At 37.3% G+C, this 13,570-nt stretch overlaps 1 protein-coding gene and 1 long non-coding RNA gene across 7 annotated transcripts; one reads left to right on the top strand and one right to left on the bottom strand.

Annotated features, from left to right (window-relative positions):
• Positions 1-23: 23 nt before the first annotated feature.
• LOC117563263 (protein quick-to-court) lies at positions 24-13,545 on the bottom strand. Of its 6 annotated transcripts, none has more exons than XM_034241487.2 (8): positions 13,336-13,545; positions 9,652-10,255; positions 4,151-4,518; positions 2,731-3,607; positions 2,557-2,655; positions 1,580-1,672; positions 536-735; positions 24-477 (listed from the first exon to the last, which is right to left on the bottom strand). In XM_034241487.2, the coding sequence occupies exons 2-8, from the start codon at positions 10,225-10,227 to the stop codon at positions 294-296; spliced, it is 2,397 nt and encodes a 798-aa protein (XP_034097378.1). In that variant the 5' UTR covers positions 10,228-10,255; positions 13,336-13,545; the 3' UTR covers positions 24-293. The 6 variants fall into 6 exon arrangements, with proteins under 6 accessions (XP_034097378.1, XP_034097377.1, XP_051859299.1 ...); XM_034241486.2 differs by lacking the exon at positions 13,336-13,545 and adding an exon at positions 12,846-12,978; XM_052003339.1 differs by lacking the exon at positions 13,336-13,545 and adding an exon at positions 10,931-11,020.
• On the top strand, positions 1,631-1,950 carry LOC127565330 (uncharacterized). Its single transcript, XR_007954688.1, has 3 exons — positions 1,631-1,687; positions 1,742-1,814; positions 1,901-1,950. It is a non-coding gene; the product is annotated as an uncharacterized LOC127565330 (long non-coding RNA).
• Positions 13,546-13,570: the final 25 nt, after the last annotated feature.

Raw genomic sequence — 13,570 nt, 5'->3', positions numbered from 1 at the left:
AAGCGAAATAAAAATATCAACTATTTAGTATTTTAGCATTTATTTATCATTAAAATTTCACTGAAACACGATCAAAACTAGATGTGATTTTTGCTTATGCCTGAGTTTAGTCTGACAATCAGGACTATCAAAATGGATGTACACTATTTTAAAATAAAATTGTCTTTTGTTTTTTTTATGTTTGTATCGCATTTTACATTTTTAAAGGACGTACTCATTTGCTTAACACAAAATTCGCTAAATTAATACACAGCTTATATATGAAATTTATACAAGGTTTTCTCTTCTTTCTTTCATTCTTTTTTCTTTCTTTCTCTTCGTTGCTCTTGTCGCCATAAAACAAAAATTAGGGTACGTCTCAATTTATCAAAATTATTTTTGACAAAAAATAAAATTGAAAATAAATTCGTTAAGTTGAACAAGACACAAAACAATGAATTTAGCGACACTAAAAAATAAAACATTATTTTGCTGGTTCTATAAATAAAGATGGATGATAACTTTATCCGCTTAATATTTTTTTTGTTTTGTTTACTTTGGCGATCGTGCTTGATTGATCTTTTGTTTTTCGTCGTCGGTGAACTCCAGAATGCTCTCGATGGCCTGCAAATGGCCCTGGGAATTCTCCTTATCCGTTAGAAAGTAGAAAATAGCGCTTTTAAGGAACTGCAACGTCACTTCTGGATCGACATGAGTGCGATTCTTTTGGGCCTCCAATAAACGACGATATATCGTCTATATATGTATTTTTTTTGGATGTTTGTTAGTATTAAAGAGGAGAGAAAGAGTGCAAAAAGAAAGAGCACGAGATTAGTAAACATATAGATTGAGAATTTAACAAAAGTGAGGTTAGATCTGGTATAAAAAATATAATAATTTGTAATGGTATTTACATAAAATCGATTCATTGGTGCTTATGACATATGAACATTTAAATTATGTATATGTAACACTGAAGATTTAATGGGGAAAATGTTTAATATATACGAGTATATTTAGAGTTTGTGGGCAAAAGTTGTTTGCTACGGATATAATTATGTATTTAAATGGAACCGCATGCTATATGTTTTTTACTTAGGTATATTTAGCTTTTTACGAGTTTTTACTATTGTAAGTTGCTCATGAGCAACGAAATTCAACGTTTAGTATTTAGTATCTTAGATTAAAACATACCTCTAGTTACCACTAAAAATACCGACAATTGTCGATTGATAGAGTGAAGTGAATATCGACAAGAAGCTTGCGCAACAAAGTGAAATGGCACACGTTGCGACGTGATTCGTGTTCCATTTCACACGTTCCAACCCACAGCCCCACCCCCTTTAACCACATGATGATGGCGCGAATGTACATGAAATGCTTTATATATAGTTTTTCGGGATTGTGGGAATAGATGAAAGTCCAAAATGTTCGATATAGCCAATGATTCAAATAAAAAAGTAAAACTAATAGAAAAAAAAAGTTAAAATGTAGTTATCTTTTGTTTTGTCGTTGCAAATAAATGAAAAACTTTGTTAAATACAATTTGAATAATTTGATTTTGGTTTTTTGTTGGGAGGGTTTTACGGATATTACAAACCTTACGCGCGCCAAGTACCCACAAAGAAATCGCCTCCTTTGCAGTAAGGAGAGCGTGATTACTGCCGCACTCCCTCACTCTACACTCTGATGCCTACAAAAATAGTTGGTTTGTTGTTTGGTTATACGACAAAAGAATATATGTATATATATATTTGTATAGTTGTAGATATATATATATATATAAAATATATAGATTGATTGGAAGAATTTCAAAGAGATTTGCCAACGAAATCGTAAGTAAAACAATAAGGAAAAACACTAGATAAATCAGCTGATCAATTCGAAAATTAAAAAGAAATATAAAATAGTATTTATATAGAAGAAGAACATGCAAGAAAGAATTCTACAACATGCATGTATAGATAATAATGTAATTAATTAACTCTCTCCGCTACGGTGGTGACTGTACTTTGATTGCTAACGCGCAATGGAAACGGAACGAAACGATACGGAATGGAATGAAACAAGCAATTAAACAACAGAAAACAATTCGTGTATTTTACTCGAAATCAAAACGTTGCTTCTTTTTAATGTAATCGAATGCAGTTTGCAACAAATTGTAAATGTAAATGTTGTAAAAATTATTAAATTAATTAGATAAATGTTATTAATTATGTTACGATTACTTAGAGCTAAAAATGAGAATTGCAAATTGTTTGAATTATGTATTATTAGAAAAATATGTTGATTATTTTTATGTTTTTTTTGTTTTTGTTTTGTTTGACGACGTCCATCTCAATTAACAGCAGCTTTAAAAGTCAGGCAAAGGCGCCAAATTGAAATGAGACGTTCAAAACAGACACACACACACATTAGGAATGTGATTGAATGCTTGATTGATTGATTGACGTGTGCTTTGTTGTAGTCGTTTTGTGGTTGTGTGGAATGAGCCGATCGACAAAATCACGATGCAACAAAATGCAACACACAAAACAAAACCGAAAATAGGATTAGAAATATATTGAAGAATCTTACGCGTATATTCTCCAGCTCATCCTGTGTGCTCTGCAGCTGCTGCAGCAGCTCATTGATGGACACCTTGCTGTCCGGCTGACGCTGTGCCAGCTCCAAGGCCTGCAAAACAACACACGAAACGAAGGTAATTAAAAATGATCTAAGTGAAAGTATAAATCCAAAAGAGAACGTAACCTGATCGGCACGCGAAATGCGCTCCGCTTCCTGACCCTGTTGATACATGTGCAAGTACATCTTATTCTGTTTCTCCTCGTGCTCGATCAGCTTGCGCTGCAGATCCTCCAGCTGCTTCTCCAGCTCCCGTATGCGCTGCTTGGCATGCTCATAGTCCGGCACAATGTCCGAGTATCGTGTGTTGCACTCGGCCAGCTTCTGCAGCAGCGCCTCAACTTTGTCATTGTGGGAACGTTTCATGTCGCTGCTCGCACTGTCCTGACTCCGTATCAGCTCCTCGATACGTTGCTCGTACATGCGAATGAGCTCCTGTCGCTGCAGCTCGTAGTTCTCCAGGCTGCTGGCCGCCGCCTCGGGTGTCATTTCACTCTGCGTCTGCGAATCCTTTGAGTGTACCGACGACGTCGTCAGATCCTCAAAGTGTCCCGAGTCCGCATATGAACTCTGCATCTCCGCCGACATTTGCATTGCCTGCAACTGTTGATGCTGCTGCTGTTGTTGTTGCTGTTGAAGTCGCACCAGGTGCCGTGGACTGCACTTGGCCTCATCCACCATGTCCACAATGGGCGACACATCCTGTGACGTCTTCAGCTCTGCCTCACGCACTGTCACCGCATCCGAGGAGGCGGAACGCTCTTCGGGCGAACTCAGCGATGCCTTGAACAGTCGCAATTCGACCACCTCCCTGGTGAGTCGCATTATTTCCGTATCCTTGGCTTCCAGATCCTGGCGTGCAATGCACAGCAGCTCCTTGAGTCGGCGTATCTGACGCTGCGCCCGCTGCGTTGGCGTCAAGTACTCGGGTCCCACCTGACCCGCATAGTTGGAGCAGTGCACCACGTACTTCATCTTGCGACCACTGAATGTGGTGCCGTTTCTGCAACATTTGAGACGATTAGTTAAAGTTTTCATTTTTGATATTACATATGTATATCTGAAGGAATTTGGAATGATTTTTAATTGGCAGTTAAAGGGGTTTCTTAGCAATTTAATTTAACTTTGAACTAACTGAAAGACTACAAATTAATGCAGATTTTAATTTAAATTTTAGCTTAACTTTCTCAAGACTTTTTAAGCTATTAGAATAAGTCTTAATACTTTAAGACTTTCTTTTTAAATCAAAATTTTGATTGTAATAGAAATTGTATAATTTGCAATATGTAAATAGAAATTATAAAGTATAATATTCAAATTTATCTCATTTTTCTTTCTTGAGTTTTTTTTTTGTAAATGAATAGCGGGTAACTATTTAAAGTTGTCTGCACTATTTTAGGTTTATGAAATTCAGATCTATCATAAATGTAAAATAGTACAATGAAGTATAACAGGCTTTTTTAATTGAAGATTAAATTGTCTTGAATTTTGCCCTCCTATTTGCTAATTGTTTTAACCAAATCCTTTTCATGCACTGCTCTCTCACCTGGCCACGTAGGGATGCTCGCAGGACATGGTGGAGCGGCCCGAGGTTGTGGTTGCGAATGAATACATCGAGTCTAGATCATCATCCAGATAGGTGCTGGGCGAATCCGGTGTCACTGGCGGCGTCTTTGGCGATATCTTAGTCTCCGGCACCGTCGAGAGCTTCGTGGCTGTGGCCTCCGGTTTCCTCAGGCTCTTGGAGGAGGATGAGGAGCGAGCACAGTGCGAGTCTCGCACACAGCTGTGAACTCCTGAAGCACCGCCGCTCAATGCCGGCGTCGATGGAGTCTTGGGTGTCTTTGGCGTGGACGTGGACGTCGAGTTGGTTTTGCCAGTTGTCTCAGCACTGCCGCCGTTTAGCTGCAAAGACTGCAAATGGAAATATGTTTAGTCGAAGCGATTAACTGTTTAATTTCTTTCTTTTTTTTCTTATTTTTTGCTTTCGCTGTTGTTGCTAATCTCTGCGGTTGTTGCGTCCAAATCTCTCAATTGCTTTGCTGCTCACTCGTGCATACTTCGCAATGTTTGCAAAAAAACCAAAAAAACATAAAAATACAACAAAAAACAACACACAACAAATATCAAAAGAGATCGTTTCGTGACAGGGTGTCTAGCAGTAGAGAGAGGGAGAGGGGTTAGAGGGGAAGGGCAGGGAGCCTCAAGTTGTAGGGAGCTGACTGGCTGGCTAGTGAACAACATCAACATCAGACAATACCGAATACCGTAACGCCCCGAAAACCAATTTGTTGTTATACATTTACAAAACATTTCGAACACCGCAGCGCGCGTTTGCTGACTTTCATTGTGGACCTTTCCCCCCCTCCCGCAGCTTGCCAGCCCCTCGCAGATTTGCAGCCACAGCAGCATTTTTGTGGTCAATTAACTGCCTATTACCCTCCCCTCTAGAAGGGGGGAAGCAAAACCTCCCGAGGGCAGCCTCTATTACGTGGTTAGACCACCAAATCATAACTGAGTTACTTTCTGCACCAATTACAGAATCTTTTGCAGTTTAGCACCTTTTCACAAAGGACTGGGAAATGGGTCAGGTTTGAGTTACGATCGACTCTACGATCATTTTATTGAAATATTAATAGAATAGAATAAATATATCATGGGAGTGCAGTAAAAATAATGATTATCTTCTTGGATTGGTGCAATTGTATTAAATTTAAAGTGAGTCATTGCATATTCTATTTAATATAATAAACGAGATTAAGACCTAACTTCCATCATTTATATATTTAAAATTTTGTTATTAAGCCCTTTTTTCAGCAATATTTTGTTGACATTAATGTTTAAATCGCATAATATGATTTGCAACACATTTTATATGTTGAGTTGGTTGAAAATTTTAGCTTAATTTAAATGCAAATTTTCCTTCCTTCCGTTCCCGTTCTTAATATTTAACATTTTGTTTCTAAGTGTTTTTGGTTGATCTACGCTTAACATCTTTGAATACTTTGACCAATTTCAACATTGTAAAATAGAAACCCAATTTTTCAAACTAAAGTTAGAAAAATCAGAATTAAATATAATTATCCTTAACCTAATGGCTTTCTTTTAACGATCTTAATATTTTCACTTTAAATTTAGCTTATTTAATTTGTTCCCAAAAAGGTCATATTCAAAAATAGCTCTTCAAGCACTTAAAACTATTATGAGACCACACAGAAAAAGAGTTTCAGTTGTCATTTCAAAGAAAGAAACAAAAAAAAAAGAGAAACAAACGCTTGTCTGGCAATTTGTGAGTGACCCAAATGGAAATTGATTTAGAATACACTATAAGAATAGTACTATTAGTAGTAGAAGAACTATGTGTGGACACAAGAGAGTGTTGTTCCACTCTCGAGATGGGACAGTCATTGACCAGCTCGTCATTGATTATAGTGGGTGATAGTATTGTCAGCACTTTTAGCGAATATTTTGCTGCAAATCAGGTTAGAAGCAGAGTGGGGAGGAAAAAAAGCCTAGAGTTGAGGGCTTTAGAAGGTGCGCTCAGCACGTTCCTCATGCATATTTCATAATCATACGTGTAATGAGTTTCTTGCCCTATTTTTAATTGTTCAACAGCTGCGGCAGAAGAATACTGAGAATACTTCATGGCATTTCATGGCTTTAAACATTTTACGCACGAGAAGACAACTGAGCAAAAGTATAAAAAAAGAGAGTTACGACTATCTCCAAGTAAGTCTATCTTCTGCTGTACAACATGATTGTTACTCGAGACCAACAAGTCCGCAGTTAACTGTGTGTGTAGCAATTGCGTTAACTTAATAAACAATTGAAAGTCCCCGCTCTACAGTCACGTCGCAGCCATTAGCCCAGTCTTACTTGGGCCACAAATATCACTTAAGAAAAATCGATAGCTTTGATTTGAGTGCTACCTGTACTATGAGTACTTATTGCCCCCCAGGTGTGAGCTGCCTTCCACTTTGCTGTTGCAGTTGCAACGCTGTGGCCATTAAAACCTAGTTGGACCACTGCCAAGACTTTTCCCCAGATGTCCTATTGCAGGCCGCTTTTTTTTTGGCAAGCATTTCAATATATTTTGCCTACTTTTCAGGGTCACTGAAGGAAAAAACAATTTGTTATTATGGCACACTATGTGCGGTCTAACAGTCAAGCCTCGCTATAACGAACGGATACAATAAATTTTAAAAATAAATAAATCTTTAAACAAAATTATAAATAACATACTTTTTGCATGATATTTGAAACTAATTAAAGTTCATAATCGTTTTTCTCCAATTAATAAAAAATAAAGAGATTCCAACATCACAAAGTATCAAAATTTAAAGTTAAGATATTTCATAAATAGCTTTCTGGTATATAATAAACTGCAATTATACCTATCAAATAATTAATCGATATTCATCGCTTTTAAATAGGAAAGTATTTTAGTTATTAGTGGTATGAAGTTACGAAGTATTTTCCTTAATTGTTGATTTAATTGATTTGCATTGATTCGCTTCAAATTAACAAATCATTTCCTGTACTATTTGTAAAATAGTTTCAATTATTTCCAAATAATTATATGTATTTATCTTTAATTAAACATTGGCTAACTTTCTTTTATTGTTAACTTTACACACTTTGCCGTTCGATTTCCAGCTTTTCTTTAAATATATTTTATAAGCACTAATTGCCGCTTTATTATTATTAATTTTTCAACATTTTTTGCACTTCCCTCTGTTGGTCTGTTAATAATTCACAACAATTGTATTCGGTTCAGTTGAATGCACAACATGTCAATAATTATATTTTATTTATGCATAAGCGTTGTAAAAGGGCCAACGAACTACAATTGCGGCTAAATAAAGGCCAGCATGGGATAATTACCATTTAAAAAGCACGTTAAAACAAGCCACAAGCACAAGCCTCAAAGTCTCAAAGCTATTGCCATTGCCTACAATTTTAGAATGCGTTACACACAGATACTATGCATGTGCATGTATTCGTTATATACCTTGAGTAATGCTCATTCACACGAAAGCCCAAGTTTTGCTTAATTAAAGTTCCAAACAATAACAAAGAGCTTTTGCACGCGTTCACGTTGAGCATAAAAAATCAACTGAAACGCAAATCGCAATGGAGCGAAAGAGCGAAATGAAGAAGATGCCCAAAAAGAAGCAGCCAAGAAAACAACACCAGCAACCCTACAAAATGACAGCAAGTGTGTGAGAGCGCTGCCATAAGCATAAGAAGAGAAAGAGAAAGAGCGCACGCTTGTATGTTGTGAGGTTGTGTATGTGTGTGTTTGTGTTTGTGTGGGGGTGCTACTTGCTAGTGTATTTGCTTTTCTAGTTCCCTTTCTTGTCAATATTTGCAAAAGCTGCGATTTGCCCACTTGCATTTCCTTGTTGTGGCCCTCGTCAGCTGTTCGGCATGCTGTGTACACTTTGGGCATGGAACAAAACGCATGTTCCATACAAATGGAATTGAAACAGCTGCAAAGTGAATGACTACGGTTAGAGTACTTCGTTGTTCTTGTCGTTTTTGTTGTTGCCCACGAGAGATTATGCAAACTTTGCTCTGTTTACAAGCTGAGAAGAGAAAGAGCAAGTCGAGCATTCACTTTCCCATACTTAACAAAACACTTGGCGTTTACTTCCACAAAAGTGTAAGACTCGTCGTCCGTCGTATCTGAAATCTTTTGCATATAAAATTGTGTTTCAACGGAGGAAACAATGGAAAAGTTTGACGTATACGGCACACATGATAAAAGTAGTTGAATATTCAATGAGATCAATTAAGTTGTTTTATTTTTAAATTTCTATTGAATTGCAAGTAATAATAGAAAATTACATGTCCCTACGACAAACGAGGCAAGTCAACTTTTAGCGGAAATAAAGGAGAGCGCTGTAAGCTGCATACATATGCTACACATTAATTATGCAGAGGATAGCAAGTAAACTCGACTGCGGTATACTCTACAAAAACATATTTGAATTTTAGTAACACTGCTTATGCAAGCAGTGTATGGTTACACTTCGTGCAAGCAGTGCAACTTGAAGTGCCGCCCTTTAATTTATTGCTGATTACAGTTTGTTGTATAACTCTGTAATTTATTACTTAATTGCTGTGAAATTTGTAGGATAGCTAGAGTTTATTAAACTCCATAAGCTAAATAAAGTATTAACAAACTCGAAAACTGAATACTGAAATTGAAGTGTATATAAACAATTCCCTTTTCCCTACTTGAGTGGGCTTTAGCTCCCTTTACAGCTTTTGTCTTACTTATAGTTCTACTACGGTTAGCAATTATAATGGGAGCAATGACAGTTCGTTTTAATAGTATATATTGTAGTACTTAGGCCCAGCTTAGTTTGGATATGTTATTAAGGATATATGAAACTGTAATTATAACCGAACAATGACTGTAAGAAATATAAAATGTAATTGGGACATTTTCTTGGCTTGAATTTCGATTGATTATTAGCGTAATATTACATAACCAGGAATTTTAACACCAAAGTTTCCTAATATAAATATGTTGAGTATGAGGGACAACTCCTTCAACGTATTTTTGAAACATTAAGCAATGACAGAAACTTGGAACCTCTCCCTGACTTCAACCACACCGGAATTTTCCACTGCTTGCTAGGATAATCTTGCATACATGGTAATAAATAAAGAAATCTAGATTAGGCAAAGTAAGAACTTAAGCTTAACTTAAACGGAATTTTCCACTGTCATTTAGGGTATGTAAAATTGCGGGAATTGTAATAAAAAAAACGAGCAATGAGAGGATGGCTGGGGTTGACAAGAGTCCCACAAAGGGGTGAGGTTGGCGTTTGGCGTTTCATAATGAAAGTGGACATGATATTGACATGACGTGTGTTACGTCTGCTTTCAGGGGGGAGGTTTTCTTTTTTAAGTTACGTAGGTCAGTCAGTCGAAGCAGCAGCAATTGCTAAACTGCGCTGCGGGCGGAATAATAAAAATCGATACAAGTATAAAATGTATGCCAGGCAAAGCCAAAGAAACAAAGCTATAACTTACCATATTACGCGACTTGGAGGCGGACATGTCCAGGCCGTGATTAAACTCAGATTCCTGCTGTTGTTGTCTCTCTCTTATTTCCAGGCACTGTGTGTCGCTGCATAATGCAAGCTCCCCTGCTGTCGATATCGCTGTCGATGTCGATGTCGACGTATCCTGCAAGGATTTCAACGTTGTGTTGTGTTGGCCTAAATTGCACCAGCTGCGATTACGCGTTAAGCGACGTTCCGAATGGGTGCCGACTGAGGCAGACCTTAGCGACGATGGTGAGCTGCTCTCGACGAGCTTGGCGCGCGGACTGAAAGCACCGGCAGGAAGGCACGACAACGATTGTGGTGTCGATGATTTTGTGCCGCGCAAGCGCATGGAGGCGGAACGGCGCAGTGGAACAATATGCTCCGAGCGGCCGCCATCGCCATTCCCATCACTGGTTGAGGTTGGGGTGGGATGTGGTATGCGTGTGGGTGTTGCATGTGGGCTCTTTGACTCCAGTTTGCCCTCTAGCTCCATCTCCAACTCCAGCTGCTCCGTCTTCCGTTCCTTTGATGACGTATCCATTGGCAACAAGGACGTCATCGCTGGCGCTGCTGTTGCTGCTGTCGAGCTGTGGAAAGTGAAAATATCAAATGCAAATTAATGCAATTCAATCATTTGTTGCCTGTAAATTTGCGATTGTCTGTTGCACTTTCAACAGCAACAGCAACTGCAACAAACAAATGAAAAAATTGAGCAATTTTTCAAATGAATGCACGACTTAAAAGCTTCATTATCTTAAACGCTCGCCGCTCCACCAAATAATTAAAAACTTTCTTCAGCTAAACAATTAATGAGCTACATCTTAGCGTTCCCCTCTTGACAACTCCTCTTCGCTTTGCCACTGCATTTTTCCACAATGAAAAGTGAAACTAAAGTCGATTGCATGTCGCACGTTGTTGTTATGAAATTTTGTTTGAAAAGATATTCACAATATTTCTGCGGCTTTTGGTTATGAATAGCTGCGTGTCTCGTTAACTCGGCTGCAGTGTTCTAGTTGCGTAAACCCCATTGGCAAGACTTGGTTAAAGCCTAAAACGCAGCTGTGCACACATCTCCAATTGTAACCAACACCCCCACAACAACAACAACTACTCTCTGTGTTGCAACTACTCTTAAGCATATGTATCTAGTTCTCTTGAGTATTTTCTTTAATTGGTGAAACTAGTCTGATTGCTACCAATTAGCCTAGAGAGTCTGCGAATACTTGCAATTCATTTGAATAATTGTTATTTGTTATATTTACCTTATATGTTTCTAAGTGTATCTATTATTTGATTGGAAATTCATAGAAAACTTTGGAATTCAAAAGAATTCACTTGTAAAAGTGAACAATCTTGAGAAACAGTGAAATTATAATATGGCTAGGGTTATAAACATCTTCAGGGCCAAACATGATTTTAACAATGAAATAAATATCCTTAAATTAATTAAAAATTATTACTATTCAAAAAGATCTAAATTCCTAACATACTCGATATTATAGTAGACATACTTTTTAAGAAAGTAATATTGATACTATTATAAATTATATATTATTATATATAATTATATATTCTCGAGGACTGACATTTAAGAAGACAACACTGTGGTAATAAAAAATTGTGACAACATTTCTAAAAACAAATCCCAACTTTACTTCCAAACATACTCAATTTTATAATTAAAGGCTTTTCAGACGAAAAGGTCACATGGAAACCGAATTCCAAAATATGAAAGCAGTACGAATTTAAAGTAACTCATATTTCTGATGAGAAATTTGACAGCTATTTGATATTCGACTTCAATGAGAGGAAAACTCGAACGAAATGAAATCACATTTTAATCACTTTTGATTTTCAACACGATAATTGTGTATATGTATATAATTAACCATTCGCATACTTCAACAGATGCACGCTGTTTATCTCACATTTCGAGTTCAGGTGGAAAAAAAAATGTGATGATAAAGCGCTTTTGAAGATCGACAAACTGGTGCATGTTGTGATAAGTTCTTAACGTTTTCACTGGCCACATAATCGATGAGTAGTCGGCAAATTAGTGAAATGAAGACACAAATTACTTTCGACCCAACAAATTGAAGAAAATTACTAAAGAAAACGACGTTCAACTCTCCATTAAGTGGGCTCTGCCAAGGGCCTGATTATCTTCATTTTTTTTTTTTGTTTTGTTTTGGCTTCAAGACTTGCAGCATTTCTTAAGCTATCATTGTAAAGTATTTCCGCTTTTGCTTATGGACGGACGACAAGCCAAGAAAAATACAGTTGAGTTTAGTTTAGGCTATAAAAGGTCAATTTCACAGCTGAACAAACGTGTTTTTATTTTTGTTTTGTACACACAAATGGATTTGGGCATATGTACAAATTGTACAGCTTTAGTTGCCGCATGTAATTTGTCTCAATACCCTGTAGTTGCATGAAACGGGTCTATCAACTTGGTTAAACATTTGGTGGCGGGCATGATATATCAAAGTAAATGTATGTAAAAGATTAACCCTCAGCAAAAGTTGCTAAATAATTAAAAACGATCACAAGACAGCATATAAAAATGTATAGTGTAGGATTGAGTTAAATACACATTGTAAAAAGCAATTTAATTAAATATAAACAAAATTATAATAACAAACTGGGTTCATAAAACACTTTTTCTAGAAAAGAATTGAAAAACATACAAGTTGTTTTTAAAAATGTATGTATTTCCGAAATAATATTCACATAAATTCCAATTAACAGGGTAGCAGCTAGTCGCCTATGCGAAAGTATTGCTTCATCTACTTGTTTCGGCTTTTGTGTTTTGCCACGTTTTTAACGAGATTTTATGACGATAACTGCAAAATGCTTTTAAACGCATTTCTTTGAACTCGACGACAAGGTCAACGTTAGTCCATCGTGTTATCGAGAGCAACGTGATGGCATTCGACGATAATGAGTAATTGTTATCGAGATCTTTGAACATAACTGTTTCTAATACGCCCTCTTGCGGAAAGTGTTTACACAGCCCCCGTGTTGTTGTCGTTATTATTATCAAGCAACAACAATTTTGACTGCGTGCTGATAAGAGTATAATAACATTGACAGCGAATTGCTTGAAACGAATATACTAAAGTAGAAGTACTTTGTTCAACCTGTGCATGAATATGTGTTTAATATATTTTTAGTTACCCCTTTTCAGGCTGAATTTGCGAATATTACACGAGTTGACGCGACGCAAAAATAACGTTGATAATTAAACTAATTAAAAAACTGTCGGCGTGCTTAAAGTACGCTATACAAGCGCGTGGGGCGAACGACAAACTGCAACTGAAAAGCTGCGACGGTTTGACGCGCTGTTTGCTTTTTGCTGCTGCTGTTGATGGCAAACGGAAAATGTTTGTTGAAGATGGAAAAACTTTTATTATGGCCGCGCTTCACCTTCTTAAGTGCAAGCGAGACCAAAAATGGAGTAACAGACTGATCGGCGGCGGCAAAAACAAGAGGGGAGGAGGGAGAATAGAGAGAGGGAGCCGCCACCTTTGACTTGACGACCTGGCATTTTAAATGATTGTTCATAGGGCTGGGAATTAGTGGCATTTGAATGAAAATAGGCGGGCGTTAGGTGAAAGGCAGCAGCAGTGCAATTAAATTGCCAAACAATTGTTTTTGTTGTACTCACCGTGTTTAGCCGGTCGGCCTCATTGCAGCAGCAACAAGCACCGTTTGCTTCACATGGTATTTATAATTTTAAAGGTAGGCCAAAAAGTCGTCTCACACCCAATAACTGGGAGTCGGTCTAGCGTAACGCATTGCAACTTTTAGCTTAAGATGTGTTGCATTTTTAGCGCGTTCTTTTAAAACACATTTAAAACAACATTCACCGCGAATTGCGCGACGTATTGACCAAAAGACCT

The sequence above is a fragment of the Drosophila albomicans genome, chromosome 2L (genome assembly GCF_009650485.2).
Source record: "Drosophila albomicans strain 15112-1751.03 chromosome 2L, ASM965048v2, whole genome shotgun sequence".
In the NCBI taxonomy this organism is placed as follows: Eukaryota; Metazoa; Arthropoda; class Insecta; order Diptera; family Drosophilidae; genus Drosophila; species Drosophila albomicans.
This window is presented reverse-complemented; position numbering and strand designations above follow the sequence as displayed.

What these genes read in the sequence shown, in the direction of transcription:
- LOC117563263 (XM_034241487.2), bottom strand. Translation starts at nt 10,227, where the DNA reads ATGACGTCCTTGTTGCCAATGGATACGTCATCAAAGGAACGGAAGACG. An exon ending in ATGAGCTGGAGAATATACGC is followed by an intron (nt 1,673 to 2,556) that starts GTAAGATTCTTC and finishes CTATTTTTGTAG; the next exon opens with GCATCAGAGTGTAGAGTGAG. An exon ending in AATCAAGCACGATCGCCAAA is followed by an intron (nt 478 to 535) that starts GTAAACAAAACA and finishes CTTTATTTATAG; the next exon opens with AACCAGCAAAATAATGTTTT.